The sequence below is a fragment of the Haliaeetus albicilla genome, chromosome 8, assembly GCF_947461875.1.
Source record: "Haliaeetus albicilla chromosome 8, bHalAlb1.1, whole genome shotgun sequence".
NCBI classification, from domain to species: domain Eukaryota; kingdom Metazoa; phylum Chordata; class Aves; order Accipitriformes; family Accipitridae; genus Haliaeetus; species Haliaeetus albicilla.
Window position 1 is genome coordinate 12,671,733 of NC_091490.1, and position 18,977 is coordinate 12,690,709.

Sequence of the window (18,977 nt, forward strand, 5' to 3'; positions counted from 1 at the left end):
ATTAAATGCATGGGTGAGCAGTACACACTTTTAAGTAAAGCTGGAAAAATGTAAGATGTAATTATCAGTGCCAAACAAATTATAAGCACGGCAAATCCCAATGGAATATTTAGAAACTAATTTCTGGCTTCACATTAAATATTTGTGTACGTGGGTATTTTTGGTGGGGTGGGAAGGAGGGGTCGACACAAAGAATGAGAAATTATCCACTCCTGCTGGCTTATATCCATTCTCAGCTACCTCCCCTCAGCTAAACCATGCGGCTAAAACGTTTAAGTGCCCTGTCAAAGGTTTATTCTCCAGAGGTGCCTGAGCCATCACAGCGGTGCTCCAAATTCACTGAAATCTAGGAGGCTTTGGGCCTTGGCTTTAATTTCTTCTCTTTTCTTCCTTATTCTCATTTTTCATCATTGTCCTGGGCTCAGGTAATTTTATCCTCTACGAAATCTATTTTTAGAGAGTAAACAACAAGGGCCCCATGCCTCAGTACAATCTAAACGAGAGCACGTTCCAGGGAGAGAAATGGCAGCGAAGTCAGTGTACTGGAACAACTGCTATGACAACTTGTTAAAACTTGTTCCAGTGATGACTGTAAGATCAACTCGTGCAGCTGCCTGATGGCGTGTGTGAGAGGAGCCAGGGTCTCTTCTCCGTGCCACCTGGGAGCAGCGCCGGGCTGGAGAGCTGCTGTGAGCATCCCTCTCCTCCAGTGCGTGTGGAGGGATGGACCCGCACGGTACCTGCTCAGTGAAGGAGTCATCTCTGGAAACTAGCTCAGGACTTCGGCCAAAACCACCAGCTTTCCTCAGCATGAAATTATGAGTGCCTCAAGCTAGATTTAATTTAAAAGCTGGAATCGCCTTTCGCTATTGTCCTTTATTCACCTCTGGCTCTCTGAGGGCAGCAGGACAGAGCAGTGCAAAGTACAAATCAGGTTTTGCTGAGTGGCTACAAGCTCCTGTGCACATCACCGTGGGACTCCCTGAGCCATCCTAGGTAAGGCTGGGGCCACTGCCAGAGCTCTCCTGCCAGCAAGAGAAAGACCCAGCCCCAGGGAAGAAAGGAGAGGCAGACCTGCTCATGCAAAGGGCCCTTGTCCAAGCACGGAGAACTGGCCACCCCCAGAGCGGGGACTGCCGAGGAGCAGGGAAGCTGCCTCAGCGCAAGGGCCTTGCATCTCTCAGCCAGCTGCCCCTGCTGCCCTGTGGCAAGGGAGGGCAGCATGCTGAGTTCTTCTCCAGCTGAGATTGAAAGTAAGCTTTTTGCCTCTAAAGAAAGTTAAAACTTTTAAAGCTACAGGAGAAACTGAGGAACCCGCTCTCTCTAAAAACTCAAGAGGAGACTGGAGATCATTCTGATCTCTGCTTCCAAAGACCGCTCTTGATCTCTGGCCAGAAAGCAGCAGCAGTTTAGAGGTATTACACTGGCACCTAGCACAGGTAACAGGTTAGAGAAGGACCCCACATACAGTAGCATGCACTTCTTCCCACCCTACCTTTGAACAAAACCACCCTGGCTGGTATTTGCATGCAAAATATATTCTGTGCATTTTACATGTCAGGCAACAAAGGCATGCAAGCAAAGTATCAATGCCATCACCAGAGTCACAGCAAACAGTAAGCAGATTTCATCAGGCACACTGTGGCCGTGCCTGGAAGGGAGCCAGAGTCTGTAGGGCCCCCTCCCCTTTTGGGGATGGCTCTCCTCTCCCTACTGGAAAAGTCCCATCTGACGTGGTGTACTGTAGATGGATAAGAAGTGAAAAGGACCAACCTTCTCGCTGATCTGAGAGATGAAAGTTTGTTTTGTTTGATGGCAGAGTGCGATGAAGATGAGGAGGGAATAAAAAAAGACAAGGAAAAACACAGAGAGTAAAAACAGGCCAAGCTTCATCTGTCCGCACACCACTGAAACGACAAGACAAGACTACAGAGGTCAGCCATGACTTCCCACCGTGCACACACACCACTCCATGTCATGGACAAGAGTGTGTCGCACTCGCACCGCTCTGGCCTGGAGCAGGGCTGGCCCCTCCGCCTCCCTGACCCGCTCGCCACTCGTTGAGGCAGGGCGGAGGGGACCGCACGTCCCACACGTACTCACATGGAGTGTGCTTCGGGGGCGGCCCCGTGCTGGGCCAGATGCTGGACGCAGAGACACGTTTACATGTGCAAAACACTCACGCACACGCACAGAGCAAGGGACTCCAGCCATCACACAGACTGACGTGCTCCCACACACCCACTCCAGCTATAAAGATGATGGCAAAGGCACTTTAAACCCATTGACCACACACTGGGAAGAGCATATACATAGATCCCAATTTTATCACGTATGAAAGAAATGTTCCAAGTGGTGAATGAAAAATCTTCTACCACGAAGAGCTGTTCTCCCTCTCCAAACAAAGAGCTAAATGCAGCAGAGAGGTATTAGGCAAGTGACAGACAGGCGCAGTCTCAGCTGGGCTCAGTTTCGGGAGAGCCTTATTGGTACACTGTGCTGCGAGTGAGAGACAGACAAGAAATCAGAAGGACAAAAACACCCAGAGAATTGAGCAGGTCCCAGTTTTTTTCCTGCGGGAGAGACAGTAGAAGGTTAGTTGCATTTTCCTTATAGACAAAGGAGATCTTATTTCTCTAGCAGGAGTGACCTCACTCCAGCTACAGATCTGTGGTGTATCAGCTGTAATCGAACCCTCGCTGAGAGAATACAGAAGTGGATTTGATAGTTAAAGACTGCTTATTAGTCACATTTTTGATGGGGGAAGGAGAAGGTGGATGGAGGAATTTGCTTTCCAGCAGAAACACTGCAAATTAGAGAACAGTATGTGGCATTATACAGTACAACGGTACAGTCAGCCATTTCCAGTGATTAGAGGACAGGATTTTAACCAACACTGACATGGTACAGACCAGGCAACAAACTGCCAATAACAGCTAAAACAGTGGCCTACGAAGTGTAATGGAGCTTGCAGGAGAACAGCAAAACAGTTGTTTACATTTCTTCAACTGAACTGATACCAGGGGACTGAAGCAGCCAACTCGGAGCTTAACGGGCCCATAAGCAAGGGCCACATCCAGCGAGGATCCCACCTGAACATCCTCAAAACAAACAGTCCTAGCTTAAGATCCGGGTTTCCTCTAGCCTGCTTCAGACAGGGGATTTACCTCTTGGTCCACAAAACTTTAACATAAGGCTCATTCAATCCTGTGAGACCCTGTGATGGGAGGGAACCTCTCTATTGCTGCTCCCAAGCCACCACTTTACTTCCTAATCTAATGGAGCGTATCACATCCGCATGGCCTCAGCAGACAGCAAAGGGCTTCTGCCTTCTGCTCAGCTCTTCCCAACAGGGAGGATTTGTTTCCTGCCCTTGCCCGGGAAGGACAGTGCGTCTGACAAACCAGGTGTACCACGAACGGCTGCGTTTCTGGAAAGCAGCACTAACTTCGCAATAGGGCAACACAAACTCCAAGTGCTGCAAGCATGGACCAACCCGCTGCACCCGTTCGGACTGTGCGACTGAACGGCAAGAGGCTGGTGAAGGGTGATGCTGAGGGATGATGGGGGATGATGCTGAAACAGCTACGGGAACACTCATCCCTGCTGCAGAAGCACAGCAGCTGCAGAGCCTCCCCCTGCCCTTGGGAAGAGCTGACGGACCCCAGCCATACCAAGGGGTCTCGCTGCGATGCCACCTGGCCTGTGCGGAGGCAAGGTGAGGGGTGCTGCTGTAGCTGGGGGACGGCCAGGAGCTTTGTTTTGGGGAGCCTGGCAGGGATTGCACTGCATCAGTGTGCATGGACAGGAGTAGGCTCTGGCAGTGGCTTTCCCTACATGTTGACACTTCAGATTACAGTTGGAAAGGTGAGGAAACACATGTGAAACACGGTAATTCAAACAGATTACTTTCTGGTCTGTCGAACAGGAACAAGTTTGGGGCCTGCTATTTGTCACTAATTGCTGGATTATCTCTTAATCTCTTATTATATTAGTGGTTTATGGGGAATAAAACCCAGTAGCAGGCTATTTTGGAACAGCTGTAAGGCAAGACCGAACACCTGGGCAGAAAGTTCTCTCTCCTTTCCCTTTAGTTAATGCTTAAACAGTTGCTGCTTTACCCGAGATAAACCTGATAAATGTAAATGGAAAGTTTCATCCCCTTACAGATCCCATTCACATGCTGCCTTATCTCCGGTTCTGTATCCATGTCACTCCTAAGCTAAGAAGCATGTTTTATCAACAGTTTTTCTGCTTTTTTACAAAACAAATGACTCTGAGCTGTGACAGTAAATGACATCTGCCCCTCCATGTAGGGACAGAAGATTTAAAGCTAGGGTTACCCAGAGTATCTATCCCTTGTGTAGAATACCATGGGTCAATAGGCATGCTACAGTGTTCTCACGAACCTGAGCTGCCTGGCAGCTAACTTGAGCATGCCAGTCTACGTGCACATCAAGTCACGGCAGAAATGCCACCAGAGAATAGCAAACTCCAGAAGGCAAAAATGGGGCTCCTTTTGAGATCCAACTTGAAACACCGAAGAAGCAAGAGCAAGGCCGTATCAGAGACGCGTCTGCCAGTCCTGACTGTCAGATGGGTCCAGTGCTCTGTAAGGAGAAATTCCCATGCCAACTGAATGTGGCTTTTACCCTGCCACAGACATGCTTGTCTGCTGCTTGCAGCAGCAGCAATACTCTAACCATGGCAGCTTGTTGCAGAAAGAATGCATTTGGGCTTATGGGTCTGCTTTTGTGTATTCTTGGACATTAGCTCCCTGAAACAAGGCAGGGGGCTGTGGCCAGGATATGAATGCACAGGTCTAAGAGTTTAGATCACCAGCTCAAACAAAGGAACACGTTTCTAAAGCTTTTCAGAGTGGGAAGCTAATACTTTCCTGAAAGCAACAAAAAAGTTCATTATCCCAATTGGCTCTGCAATTCTGCTGGGAACTGCCAGCATCTGTCCTGTGCTGAAAACCCTCTGGTGCTATGCAAGGCATTAATATAAAGGCAAACCCAGACACTTTGGAATCGAAAAGACAGAGAGGTTAACAAAAACCCAGAGGGGGATGAACCTGTTCCTGCTTATCTCCAAACGCACGTCTTGTGTCTCAAGGACTCTCCACATAAATCAAATTTTATCCTTTACAGCTTTTAGAGGTATAGAGGAAAAAAAGGACAGATTGTCTTTTTTACGCCAGATTACATGAGAATAAGACAACCTCCCATTATATGCAATGAACAATGTTCTCATGCCACAGTGATGAGTATATTCCATCCTAGAGAGACAGACAGGATGCTCAGGGCGCCCAACCATCCTTTCCCATTCATAGTGCACACACATGCATGCATGAATTCAATTAAGAGCAGAAAATCTCAGAACACCAGAGATGGATTTCCTAACCCTTTGTGTAAGTGGATGTGGAAGGGGAGGGAATGGACATTTAGTCGGCACAGATACGCAGGCCTAATTGTTCCACAGATGTCTATGCAGGTCATGTGGGAAGGAGGGGGAAATAGGTTTCGGAGTCCATTTCTGTGTTGCATTATCATGCACTGAGCCACCAGCCACTCTCCTTCTATTTTCCATACAGGTAATTTTACAAATAATCAGACTTGAGCCTTCCGTTGCAGTTTTAACCGTCAAAGGACTTTGCAAGGAATAAAACTGTTAAGCTTATTTAGTTGAATTCTATAAAGTACATGGAAATCTTTAGACGAAATGTGCTAGCAGAAGGACAAAGAACTATTATTTATTAAACCGTGACCATTATAATCATTACAGCATAGCAAAATGCTCATAGAAACACTGATGGTGAACACACTTCACCCCAGGAGAAAATACGACAAAAATATTCCTAGTAATATATGGGGAAGAGAAAACTTGGCAGAAGCCTCTATGTGCCTCTCCGGCTCTGAAGCCAGCCAGCTCCAGTACAAGGATACACACAGTCACAGCTGAGCAGCAAACGTCTGCTGGTGCCGAGTGCTGCGCAGCTCTGGCCATGCCGTTGGCTGTGCTCACCCTGAGCCTGCTTACAACTAGCCGAGATGCATCTGCCTGAACTACAGCTGCTCTAACTTTGGCTATAGCAGTAGCTTCAGCATGGAGCAGCACCCAGGGGCAGAGGAGATGAAGTTAAAAATACTGAAATCCCATAAAGAGGAGTGCACTTTCTTCATGACAGGGTCACTGCTCTTTGTTGCATTGCTGTACTGCAGCATTATCTTGAGGTCAAGACTTCACAGAGCGTACACAGGGAGATCATGGCCCTTCAGACCCGTAGCCCTCCTCAGCCATGTACCAACAGCTGAGGGGTAGTTACTCTGTGGCCTCTATCGCAGCCTGTTTTTGCTGCTTCTGATGGTCCAGGGCAGACATCTATCCAAAGCAGCAGTCTGGGTCATCTGGTCTGATTCAACTGCCCATTCGTGTTTCCTGTCATCCAGGCATCTCCCTCACAAGTCTCTGCTTGTCTGTGATCGCTGCCAGGCCCTCAAGCACCAGCAGTGCCCCTCTCTGGTCAAGTAATGTCACCACCATCAACCCTGACGAGAGGCAGGTTTAACAGAGCACGTTGCCAGAAGTGTGCATGTAGCTGGGTTGTAAACAAACGTATTCCCCATTATTTAGCCATTTTTCAGACATCCCCAGTTTTGGTCGCTGACTGTTTGACCGCTGTCCTCAGTTTTAACTATTCTCCTGGCAATAGCCTCAAGCTTTGACTGCTGTTGCTATTTTAGCTGTTTTAATATTGCGTAAGCACAGAGTGTCCTTTTCAAATGCTTCAAGTCTTGTTGCTCCAGGCCCATGTCAGTCATTCAGAATTATTATTATTTACACAAGGTCCCCACTGCAGTAAGCATCATATAGCCGCAAGTAGCCATTTCGGTGAGCTCCCTCCGTGTCTGAGCCTAACCTGCCGCCAAGAACCCAACTGTAAAACCCTGCGGAGGCCAGAGAATCGCTGCCAGGGACAGAGCTGCAATCCTGATTTCATTTTGGGTGATGGCTCCTTAGTGAAACTTGGCAAATAAAACTTCAGACTCCAAGCAAGTTTCCCTGCTGCCAAATGAAATACTAGCCTGGCCTTTCAAAAAGCAGATCAAGAAAGCAGGGATTTTTGCAGTAATACCATTTCTATTTACTGCAGTCTGATTTACTAGTTTGTGATTTGGGGACAGAGGAGATGATTCAGTTTTAAATGGTCTTTTTTTAAAAGCAGCTATGCAACTGCTTCTCTACAGTACATGTAGCATTTTGGGCCAGGGAACTCACTGCCCTCGCCCCACTGGACCATACCCTGAAGGCGAGAAAAGCAGCACTGAAGAAGTGAAAACTGGGCAGCAGATTTCTCATTTGATGGGGAAGTATGCAGCCAATGCTCCAATAAGTACTATTCTAATAGCATCTGCATTGCTCACTGCTGTAAGCAGCACTGGGGAACATACCTAGTGAACTCCGCAGTGTATTAATAAGGATATTCTTATACACAGTCGTCCTGCTCATCTGCTTCACTGAAGTAGGAATAAAATAATGCCACGTGTAGAGAAACAGAAGGGCAGAAAAAACCTTTCATACAGGGAAAAAGTACCAGTGCCTCTATTGAGGGGAGCACCACACAGGCCACCACCTTCACAGGCATTTCATAGGACAAGTCTTTTGGCTGAAAATTCTCCTCTTTGTGCAGATGTCCCTGAAGCTGTAGGCAAATGAAGAGGGAAATGTGTTCATAAAAAACCAACAGCATAGGTGAATCAGTGCAATTACCTATACTCCCAGTGAACATGACAAAATGACACTGCCTTTTTATTCCCCCCCCAAGTCCAATCTGCCTTCTACTCTTAAATCAATTTCTCCTATGTCTTGGATCAACTTCTTGCATTTTTGCTGCTAAATTAAGACAGTAAGATCTCTGGATTAGAGGAATCACATCTTCCATACGTTTCTATTCCCTTCCCTTCTCCCTGCAGCACCATCAAGTCCCAAATCTAATCATTGCTACAATGTACTGTAGTACATGTAACCATGGACCACAAATGGATGAGTGTTCCTTCATGGTGGTAATGACAACATCCAGACCAGCACCAGCAAGCATGCTTGTGCTGAAGGGGCAGGATAGGAATATGCCACCTGTGTCCCCTTCGAAGTCCCTGCTATGCCCCAGATAGCCACCTTGCCCTGGCACGCTCTCCGCTCTTGCTTTCACTCTGTTCTTGCTCCTGTGATGGTCTGGATGTTTTCCGCAACCCTCCATGCATTGGAGCGCTGAAGACTAGCAGTGGGAGGCAGTCAGCTCCCAGCCCCGGTCCCCAGCCCCATCCCGGCTCTGCAGCAGCAGACAGACCAACCTGTCAGTCCAGAAGCAGAAGGCTTATGAGAGTTGCTTTCCAGCACACTTAGTAAGGTGAAAACAACAGCTTCAAGGAAAATGCATCCATTTTCCTTTACAAATCCCTGGTGTGGAAATGTTTTAACTTTTAATGAAGTCCATCTGTGCAGAAGTGCTGGCTCTAAAGGATTCACAGAGACAAGACACCGGCGTAGCCTGCTCCTTCCGCCTCCTGTTCTTTCATTGATATCGGAAGCCCTGAGCAGTGCCTGGATACTCCCTCTCAGCACCCAGTATCTTCCTTTGTTAGCATGAAAAGTATGATAAAGATGCTAATGAGCCTGTGCTTTCTAACACAGCACACTCACAAAGGACTACCTGGGAGGCTAGGAAAGGGGAGGACATGATCAAAAACATAAACCCCAAGAGTCAAGAAAACATTTGAACTATTAAAAAACCAATAGGCTGTAAATGAGAGTAGGCACAAGCAGTCCTGAGAACTACACAGGGTGGAAATTAGTACTGCTGCTCAGTACTCAGACATGCTTTCCGAGAAAGTGGCCAGCTTCTTAGGTATTCACTGCAACGAGGTCAATCATTAGGAAACCACCATGCAGTGGCAGTGCAGCTGACACACTTAATTTCCACTACAATTTCCACTGTAATTTCCAATGTAATTTAGCATTAATTAATGTCTTCTCTAGTAAAGATGCAGGCACTTTCTAAAGACCCTACTGGAAGTCACTGATCTGTCTAATGACAACACTGTAGGACTGTCACAAGAAGAAAAAACAGGGATTCTTTTATTCTGCATCCCAGACCTGAGAAAGCAAGATATTTTCCTTTTTTTCCTTGCTTGTTAAATAATTAAAGTATTGTTCTTGGTTTGACTAACTTTTTGAAGTCATTAACTAATATGGTAACAATATGATACTTTTTGGTAGAACATTTGCTATTAGAAACTGTAAGCACAAATACCATCTAGGACCTAGTATGCACAGTGAATTTCATCTGATAGTAATTTATGGGGTATCCTGTCTTAAATATACAGCAGGGCTTTGTCAGGATCACACAGGTTGGAGACTGACATTGTAAAGATTATGTGCAATAAAAAGGCTTGTTCCAAAAATTTATGTGTAAGAAAATGACAGTTAACAGCAAAGCATATGTCTAAAAACATGCTTTCTTCGGTGAAAGTCAGGATCCTCTCACATGTGCAGACCATTCACGGCCCATGCCTAGCCCAAACAGGACAGACGAATCTTGCTGAGCAGCAAGCCAAATGTAAAATTCAGTACACTCCTCAGCCCTACAGGATTCACTTGCTAAATAAAGAGCGTTCATTAGTAAGAAATTGCAAAGTTGTTAAGAGGAGGTTTTTCTACCTCTTGAACCTCCTGTACCTTTTTTCAGCCACACCTCTATAGAAAACAGAACATTGAGAGTCTGAGCATGTCACAGGAAGCAAAAACATCCCAAATACTGAAGCAAAATGGCTGGGTATCCACACAAACCTATGCAACAACAGCCAATCTGGTAACTAGGATCCTTTCCTTCAGAGTACAAAGTGACAATGTGGGATGACTTTCAGTACAGCTTGCCTGAAAAATGAACTTGCAAGAATACAGGGAGTTTAAAATCATCCATAATTACATTGTGAGAGTGAAATGAGTGATTCCACTGCATAGATATAGCTTCATCTTCTGAATATGCTTAATTGGGTACTTCAGTCTTCCAAAGACTCTTATAATCCAAATTACGCTGCAAAATAAAAAAGCAGTCCCCCAGAATAAGCAAAGAAAACAATGCCAGAAGCCACCCCTAGAAGCAAACACACAGAATGTGAAGACTTAATCATTCTCATGTCCTCTTTCCATACTAACCAATGCATATACAGCTTTAAGGTTGTGTTTTCGTTCTTCAAAACAGAGGAAGGAAGAAATGAAGATGAGATTTTATTATTAGACAGTTGATTTACTATGTGGAAATAAAATCCGTTTCTAACTTCCTAACAAACAATGGATTGCACCAGCACAGGAATCTTCTTTCTCTTCCTGGGAGAATCCATACTACATGTCCCAGGGTTTCCTGACCAGTGGTTCTGGTTACACAGAGTTTCATATAAAGCAGCACATTTTTTTCTTGCCGAAATTAACAGAAAGTAAAGGGAATTTAGCCCTTGCTTCTCTCCAAGCTAACTCAAACACCTTTAATGTAGAGAAAGAAAACTGGCAGGAGACTGTTGTAATGTAAAACCTAGTTATTCTGGTATGTTGAAAACAGTTTTAAATCGGCAACGTAGCATAACCATTAGAAAAATCACTTTACATGAATTGTGGCTAATTTCCAGCAGGTTCCCAGTGTGAGCCATTAATACCCAGAGGCTCAATCATCAATGCATGTCAGATGGATTAGGACAACTCCAAAAAGCTGTTCAGTTTTTAAAGATACACATTCCAAGGCAGAGGCCTAAATATCGGTTCACCTATAGCTGAGCACCTCTGGCTCATCAGAGCATGACCAGTTTTACACTACTCCACCAAAGGCTAGTTTATACTAAGAGGATTAAGCTCCCCTTGATCCCAACTATGACACAAAGTTAGGGAGTTCAAGGGAGAAAGGAATTCCAATTCTGCCCATATTTCAGCATTTTACATAACAGCATATAAACAGCAAAAACAAATTTCCAGAAATGTGAATCAAACCCAACATGAATCAAAGATATCCTTTAACTGAACTTGCTGTTTTTTGAGCAAAAGGCCACATCACACAATCCACGAAGTGTGATCAGGGCTCTAAGACAGGGAACATACTCCGTCACTGAAAGCCATGGAGCCTTTTGGGCAGAAGAGTGACCTCCTTGCGTGGAAGCTGCTCTTACCTCGAACGTAAAGGTTAGCTGGGGCAGAGTAGCGGGTTCCTGCGCTGTTGGTTGCAACACATTCGTATTTGCCTTGGTCTGACTCCTCACTGTTCTCTATTTGCAGAGCTCCTGTACACAAACAAAACGACACAGACAATTCAGGTTATGGCAAATCTGGTAATGAACAGCCAGCCTCAGAAAAGGAAGGCCATGCCCCACGCTTTTAAAGTATCTTCCTGGATAAATATATCATGATGTTTCCTACCTACAGGGTACCAGCATGCAGCCAAAAGGTACCCAGTCTGCTGTTAGAAGCTTCTGAAATTGATTATTGTTATTTTTTTAATGTACAGGGAACCAGTTACTGATGTATTTCCAACCACCCCAACCACTTGTATTCATTGCTTCAATAAAGGAAAAAAACCGTACACATACACACACATTAATTACAGCTTCGTATGGGAATCCTGTCTAACAAGCCTTTAATCAAACCAGCCAAACACAAAGCACACTAACTGTAGCTGTTTGTTTCTTATCTGATGCACGCAAAACCTAGCAAACACTCAACAAATAGCGACCTTCCTGCAGAAACTGGCAGAGTCCCATCTCTCCCACCTCACCACCCCTCCTTCCAACAGACATCCCCTTTTGAGAAAACACTTCGACTTTTGTCAGCTTTCTCCGCATCAGTGATCTCCTTGTTCTTTCAGATTTCATTATATGTGATATAAAAAGATTAGAAACTCGGTCTGAGACATCAAAGATGTACACCAATGCAATACACCCATTTTGCTGCACGGCGCTCGCGTGTAAGCCACTCTCCCTTTGTCCCAGCAGTGTCTGCTTCTCCAGCTTTGGGTCAGGAACAGTTGCTTAGCGCAGACTGCAGGTTCCTCAGGACATGATGTGATCCCATCCCCAAAGTGCCAGATGCATGAGGGGCACATCTAAATAATTGCAATAATTGTCAGAGCACACAGAGTAGCAATTTACATGGGGAACCTGTAGAGTACCCATGATGTGGAAGTGAGTGTTGGTCTAAGGTGATTTTCTCTCATCTGCTCAGCCTATTTTACTGGCGTCCAGCACCGCTCAGCCTAGGAGGCTGGTCTTTCATCCAACTTCTTGCCTAGCACAGATGACTGCAAAACTAGTCACATGTGAACTCCCCTAACCGAGCCCCATATGCAGACTAAAAGATGGAGATGCAGAGGAAGAAAGAAGCAGGTTGCATATGACAGCAAGCTGGCACTGCAGGAGCCAACGGCTGTTGGCCAGACACTGAAGTGGCTGGTGCTCAGCCTGCTTCCCCCCAGGCAACATGGAAATAATTTTTAAAGTGCCTCCAAGTGCTCAGATTCCGCTGGTTAGGATTGCCTGTAAGAAGGGAACTCTGCTCACAAACCATATACTGAACTAAAAGAAAACATTAACCCCTTTGCTTGTAAGGATTTGAACTCATTTCTGCCTGCCACGGTTCAAAACGACCACTGAGAGTGGCACTGAGAATAGCTGGTGAAATTGCCTTCTCCCTTCTCGCTGGTTCAAGCTGCAGAGGTCAAACTCAGTTTTTCATATCATCAGAACAGAAGAAAAACTAATGTGAATCAACCACTGCCACCTACATTATTTAGAAGGATAAATTGAGACTGTAGCATAAGTCTATATGTCATCGGGAAAAATGAACTTCCCTGGGTTCTGCCATATAATAAAAATGATGTAGAGAGCCCTCCCTATTGTTGCATTAGTGCTGGAAATGAGGCTTCAGCTAGACAGAGAAAGCTTGTTTGCAGAAGTCTTTCCACCTACTAACAAAAGGACCTGCCAGCTTTCTCTAGCCACGGCGCTCTCTGGACACCCACAGGCCAAAGCCTACGGAGCACTGCTGCTTAATTCAGGGAGAATGTTGAATTTCTACATGCTGCCTGGGAAAAACATCTTCAAGCAGACAGCAGCATGACAGGCAGTGGAGCAGGACGAAGCTTCCCAGCATTGACAAGACACAGAGAATCAGAGAATCTAGAAAAGGAAAAGACCTATTAGGTTATCTTGTGCATCCCTGGGGGCCAGGGCAGGATTGCTCCTTGTTGTAAATGTACTTGTGTTCTGTCCAATCCCATTTTAAATGTGCCGAGTGATAGGTCTTTCACCACTTCCTCAAGGAACTGATGCCACAGCCTGGTTATGCTCTCTGTCAGGAAGATTTCCCTGGAACTCACCATATATTATCCCCTTCTTAATTTCCACTCATTATTTTTTGGGCACACATGTGCTGCAGAGTTCATTCTGAGTGCTTGCAACAAGCTTGGCTGGAAAAAGTGTTTGCTGTAAAATGCACCCAAATTTAAAAACAAACAAACAAACAAACAAAAAAGAGTGCATGTCATGACCCCGAGGAAGACCCCATCTCTGATTTAGCCTGTAGCCCTCATCAGCTGCCTGGGCTGAAAGCAGAGCGAGCTTCAGGTGACAGGCAGTGGAGTGTCCCTAGAAAAAAGTAAGATCCCTAGATAATTCTGCCATGAACACATACCTTTTTATATTCCCCTTTTAGCCATTTAATACATATTGCTGGCATTTATACCCTTTATACTTGTGATCACCATGCCTCTTAAACATTGGGTAGTCAAACTATTCTTTATCTCTAGGGGCTCCAACATCAGTGCTGGAGAGAGAAGAGGAAAACTTAAAGAGGATGAAGAAAATGAAGGCAGAGGGGAGTTTCGGATTACATGCTGCTGTTGCCTGTCAGCTTTGGAGCCAATGCGGACCAATTTCTAGAATCATACTATAAACATGTAACGTGTCAACAACTGCCTACAAACTCCTCAGGGACATTGGGCAAGGGATTCTGGTTTTGTCTGGGCTGGCACGACTATTCAAACTATGGTGCATTAGGAGCAAGTGAGAACCTAGAAGGCAGAAGGAAGTTAACGCAAACCTCTCAATTGAACCAGAAAAAAACCAGTTACTGCAATAAATCATCATTAGACAAACATACAGATCTCACAGTATAGCTGACAGATAGCAGAAAGTGGAAGGATCATGGTAAACTGATGACAGTCAGCGAGACTATAGGGGTTTTCTTGAAGGACAGCCTACAATTAAGTGATGGATACAGAAGAGCGTAGGGTATCTTAGGGTACAGAGATTTATGAATAAAGTTAAGAAGCTCAGACATTGCTGGGATCAGAAAGCTGGAGACACAAATGCATCTGAGCCTTGGGAAAAACTCCCTAAGTGTAAAATGCTCCAGGCTCTAGTTCAGTCATCCCAGAGAAAGGCAACAGGTTCATCTCTTAGAGGGTTCAAGTCTAGGCTGGACAGGACATAAGGAGCTACAGGAAAGGAAGAACTGAGTCTTGAGTAGCTCCTTTCCTTGAAGTTCATGGAAGCTGCATCCAAAGACCTTCAAAAGCACAGTGAAGTCTTTGCTTTGACAAGTGCAAAGGACCTGATTTCTATTCCTAGCCCTGTCAACATCTCATCTTATAATCTTCTGTGTCTCTCTGCAAACCAGGGCTATAAAGGCCGATTTATTCATTATTTTGGGATTTATGTTGCACAAGTTGCTGAGTGAGGTCTTGTTCACACAGGATGTTACTGCAGACTTTTCATATGGACTCGTCCAGTGCTCCTGTGCCAGGTGCCTTGTTCTCGTTTGCATGGCTGAGTCCTGATCTGCAATAAGGTAGCACAGCTTCAGTGGATGCATGAGGACCATCTTCCATCAGGACGTCCGTATGTGTAGAGAGAAGAGCAGTAAACAGCTTGTTTGGGAGCTCATGGGTCTCTGCAGCGGTACACGCACATCAGAATGAAACCTCTCCCTGCTGAGCACCACTCAACCTCCGCTGCCTCCTAAGCACCCTGAACCACAGCGGGGCTCCAGCAGAAGAGGGGCAGCCATTCCTCACCACGCTGCAATGTCATGTCAATCTCGCTTGCGGCTCAGATCTGTTCTGATAACACATCTCAGTTTATCAAAGAGCTGACAGCTCCTGAGAAAAACCCCTGGCTGCTCTCCAGTGCCAGGGAGAATAGTGACAAGGCAGAGCTTTCTGGGGCTGAGGGCAGGAGCCAGCCCTGCTGACTGACAAGCATCCCTTATAGGCTCCTTACTCTGTGCTGGTACCTCCTTGCCAGTCCCTTCCCTCCTCTCCTAGCTTTTTCTTTTGATTTTTAAACTCGGGCACAGACAGCAGCCCCGTTAGCAGCTCTCCAAGATACTTATCTATTCAAATATACTCGTGCTCAGGCAGAATCATTAGTTGCAGTGACAGTGGTTAAAAGAAGCATTTAAAAAGTGCACTACACAGAGAGAGCATGGGGAAGGCAGATCCTGATAAGGGCCGCTTCTTGGCAGCACTGGGTACTGTTGTGCCATGGAGAGCTTGTCACCATCTCCTCTAGGTGACAAACCAAATGTAAAAAGCTCCAAGCTGCCATACAAATTGATCTCTCTGAAATCCTGTTCTGTAGCTCATCGGGTGCTTGTGCTCTCTTCTACCAGAGAGCACTGCACCGAGCTAAATACAGCAGCTCTTGGTGCAACATACTTCTGTATCTATTCAGGTCGGAGCTCCGTCCCCAGCAGCAGGAGCAGCTCCATTTCTCTAGCAGGGCATTCACAGCCTCAGCCCCCCTGGCTCAGAGCGGGGGGACTGACCTTTTGCCCTGGTTATAAAATTAGACATGGAATGAAAAGCTCCCGTAAGTACCCAAGAGTCAGAAGAACCAGGCTGCAGTTGCAGCACTCGTCTAAGGAAAGGACTTGCAATGCAGATGTTAATGAACCTGACCAGGGCCCTTCCTCTCGGGGAAGAGGTAAATTTTGCCCACCCTGCATGCTAGAGTATGTGGCTACCCCAAACCCCTCCCTTCCATCAGCTTCCTTCACAGAAACACTGCCTGACTTTTCCTGAAGCAGTATTCTTGGCCACTCCTTCAGCCAGTGCTCAGGCGTGGGTCCCAATCCCCCTTCTGCTAAAAATTCCCTCCCATAGAAGGACAATCCTCCTAATAAACCCAGGGAGCTGTGGAGCAGGGCCAGAGGCAAGCCCAGACCAAACAAGGACCCATAAATGTGAATATGGTGGAGAAAGAGATGCTGTGAAGCCCTGACAATGAGGGAGTTGGACTTTGACACCCTGACTGCTGCCTGAGATAACCAACACTTGCTGTGGGAGCTGTGAAAAACTGAAAGACACCAAAACCACAGAAGAGTCGCTAATAATGAAAATAAGCTTTTCCCATATTCACTATTTTTTGTAATTTATAACAGCAGCATCTCTCTGCTGTTACAGAGGACTGCACCTAGCCTCCATCAGCCATCAGCACTGCTAATTATGCAAAACAAGATAACTACAAATATATTTTCATTGTTCGCGTTCATTATGGTCATTATGCCTGAAAGGCCGGTGATTGGTATGCAAGGGGCCTGTTCTGGATGGCAGTGCTGCTGAGAAATCACTCTCCTGTGCACCAGAGGCAGCTGCTGATAGCACCCAACTGTTGCCACCATGCTGGACTTGAGCAGAGAAGGAGTAGAGGAGACCCAACGTGCTCAGCAGCACGAGGTCTCCTCTTAGACAGCGGAGTTTCAGGATGCTCTGATCTCTCACCAGCAGGTACAGAAAATCTCAGGGGACTCTGTGTCAGAAGCAAAACAACAGCAGTGTCAAATGCACGGTAATGCTTCTGTGTGCTTCTAAAGGGACATGAGTCAATCTGAATTCTGACAGTAAGAAACATGGCATTACAAACATTTCCAGGCACTACCCCACCCAACCTCCCCCCAACATTGTCTGCTCCTGCAAGCATATCTTCTCATTTTTAAATTGTTTTCCTTTCACTTATTTTTTGTGACTGGAAAAGCTCAAGAAACAGGAAAAAAATCCTATCATATACAAAGTGCAATCAAATGTATAAACACATGCTCAAAAAGAGACAGCAAAATTCTTTTAGCTTCCTCTAATCTCTTTGGATAGCTTTACGCTCCAGCTCGCAGGATAGCGTCGAAATACTGGAGCTATATTTAAACCAGTTCGCTTGAGACTGGAAAAGGTTTAGCTGCAGCTATACAGAAGTCAGTGCAGGTGTTTACCTGGCTTCCCAGACAGACAGCTTCTGACACCCAAGTGAGCTGATCTAAAGTTAATTCAGACAGACCTCTGCTACGCTGATGTCTGCAGGGAAGAAATACTCTTATGTATAGGAAGCTCAGATATTTCCTGTGGTGACAGAAAAGTAACAAATAAATCTGACTGGAGAGGGATAATGCCTGAGATGATGATATTTCTTTATCTCCTCATGTGCATCCGATCTAATGCCTGTTCAGTCCAGCACCCACCAGACACACAACCGTGCTCTGCTCTCTCTTACAGCCTGGGGCAGGAAAATGCAGCCAGATTTCACAAAAGGTTGAGCGAGTTCAATTCCAGAGAAACGCTGGAAATGAACATCTTATATTCTACTTGGAAAATAAGAATGGCACAGAACTTGCTTAAACATGGATTTGCTGATACTATCTATGGGTCACTTTAAGAAGCTAGCTATTCCTTAATCTGATGGGCATCTAGTGGCTCCATGCCTTTCTGATGAACAAATAGGGATTTCAAGATTAAAATTACTATTTGGGGCAGTCCCAGAGGGGTAAAGAGTGACGCTACAAACAGAGATTCTGAATTATAGTTGGGAGCTCCTCCCATTTTAGGGAAGCCAGAGATGTCTTGGACAGAAAGGACCAAATACATGGGGGTAAGGCCAAACGAGGTGTACAGAGAGAAAAATCTCCTCCTGTTTGGAGAGGTGCATGGTAGAATTTCTCAGGTGGTCATCTCACTAACCACATGCTGCTCCCTGCGAGTGGGTTCTCTGCTGCTCTGGCACAAAGGCCTTGGGTAATGCTTGAACCTCCCAAGTACTCCAGACACACAACTCCTAGCGACACAGTCACAGCAGCAATTAAATCAAACCAAACCCTCCCCTTCCCCCCCAACATTATTACCAAAAGGGTTCGTTAAGAGTCATTAGTTCACCCTTCCTTTCAGACCAAATTAATGGATTCCAAAGCATCAAACTTACCTTAATGAGGAACAAGAGTGCAGCTGGGTATAGAACATGGCAGAACAGTCACTTCTACATGGACACAACCTCACCATCATAAAAGCACTTTCATCTAATCTGTCGTTATCTTTAGAAATTCAATGACCTCCGTTTTAAATAAAAGGCATTAGGCTGACAGAAATCCTCTGGGAGAAGCCAGAGAGCAGCACGTGGCTTCTGTTTGCTCTCACAGAAATGTCATCTTTGACATTCAAACAGGACACATATATTTTAAATAATGTCAAGAACATTCTTAAAATACCTCATCAGGACTCAAACGGGGGTGGGAAGTGGGGTGGGGATGCGGGGAACTTATGTTTTATGAGATGGATGGTTCTTTTCACAGAGATGTGTTCGGTTCCCAAGCAAGACGTATGGAGCATCCACGCGGTTCTGGTGCTGAGTCACTAATGTCATCAGACAGGGCGGGTGCACAGCGAGCGTGCAGGGAGGCCCCGGGATGGCTGCACGCTCGGCATGCATGGCTGGGAGCTCAGAGCGCTTGGCTAGTTAGCATTCAATCTGTCATTTCATTTTAGGATTTGCAGTAGAAATAGGAGATGAAGAAATAGTTTAAGGAGCTTGTAACATCACAGCTGTCAATCTCCAGCATTCCAAAGGGAGAAATGACAGATATATAAGCCCGTTCATATCAAAATAAGGTTTGCAGTC

At 45.7% G+C, this 18,977-nt stretch overlaps 1 protein-coding gene across 13 annotated transcripts in view; it reads right to left on the reverse strand.

The window, feature by feature from the left end:
* Window positions 1–18,977, reverse strand: part of PTPRF (protein tyrosine phosphatase receptor type F) — a 392,972-nt gene that overhangs the window by 82,200 nt on the left and 291,795 nt on the right. For all 13 annotated transcript variants that reach the window (XM_069788950.1, XM_069788945.1, XM_069788949.1 and 10 more), the window contains one exon: window positions 11,217–11,327. In XM_069788950.1, coding sequence (XP_069645051.1) covers window positions 11,217–11,327 — 111 coding nt within the window. The remainder of the gene's footprint in view (window positions 1–11,216; window positions 11,328–18,977) is intronic.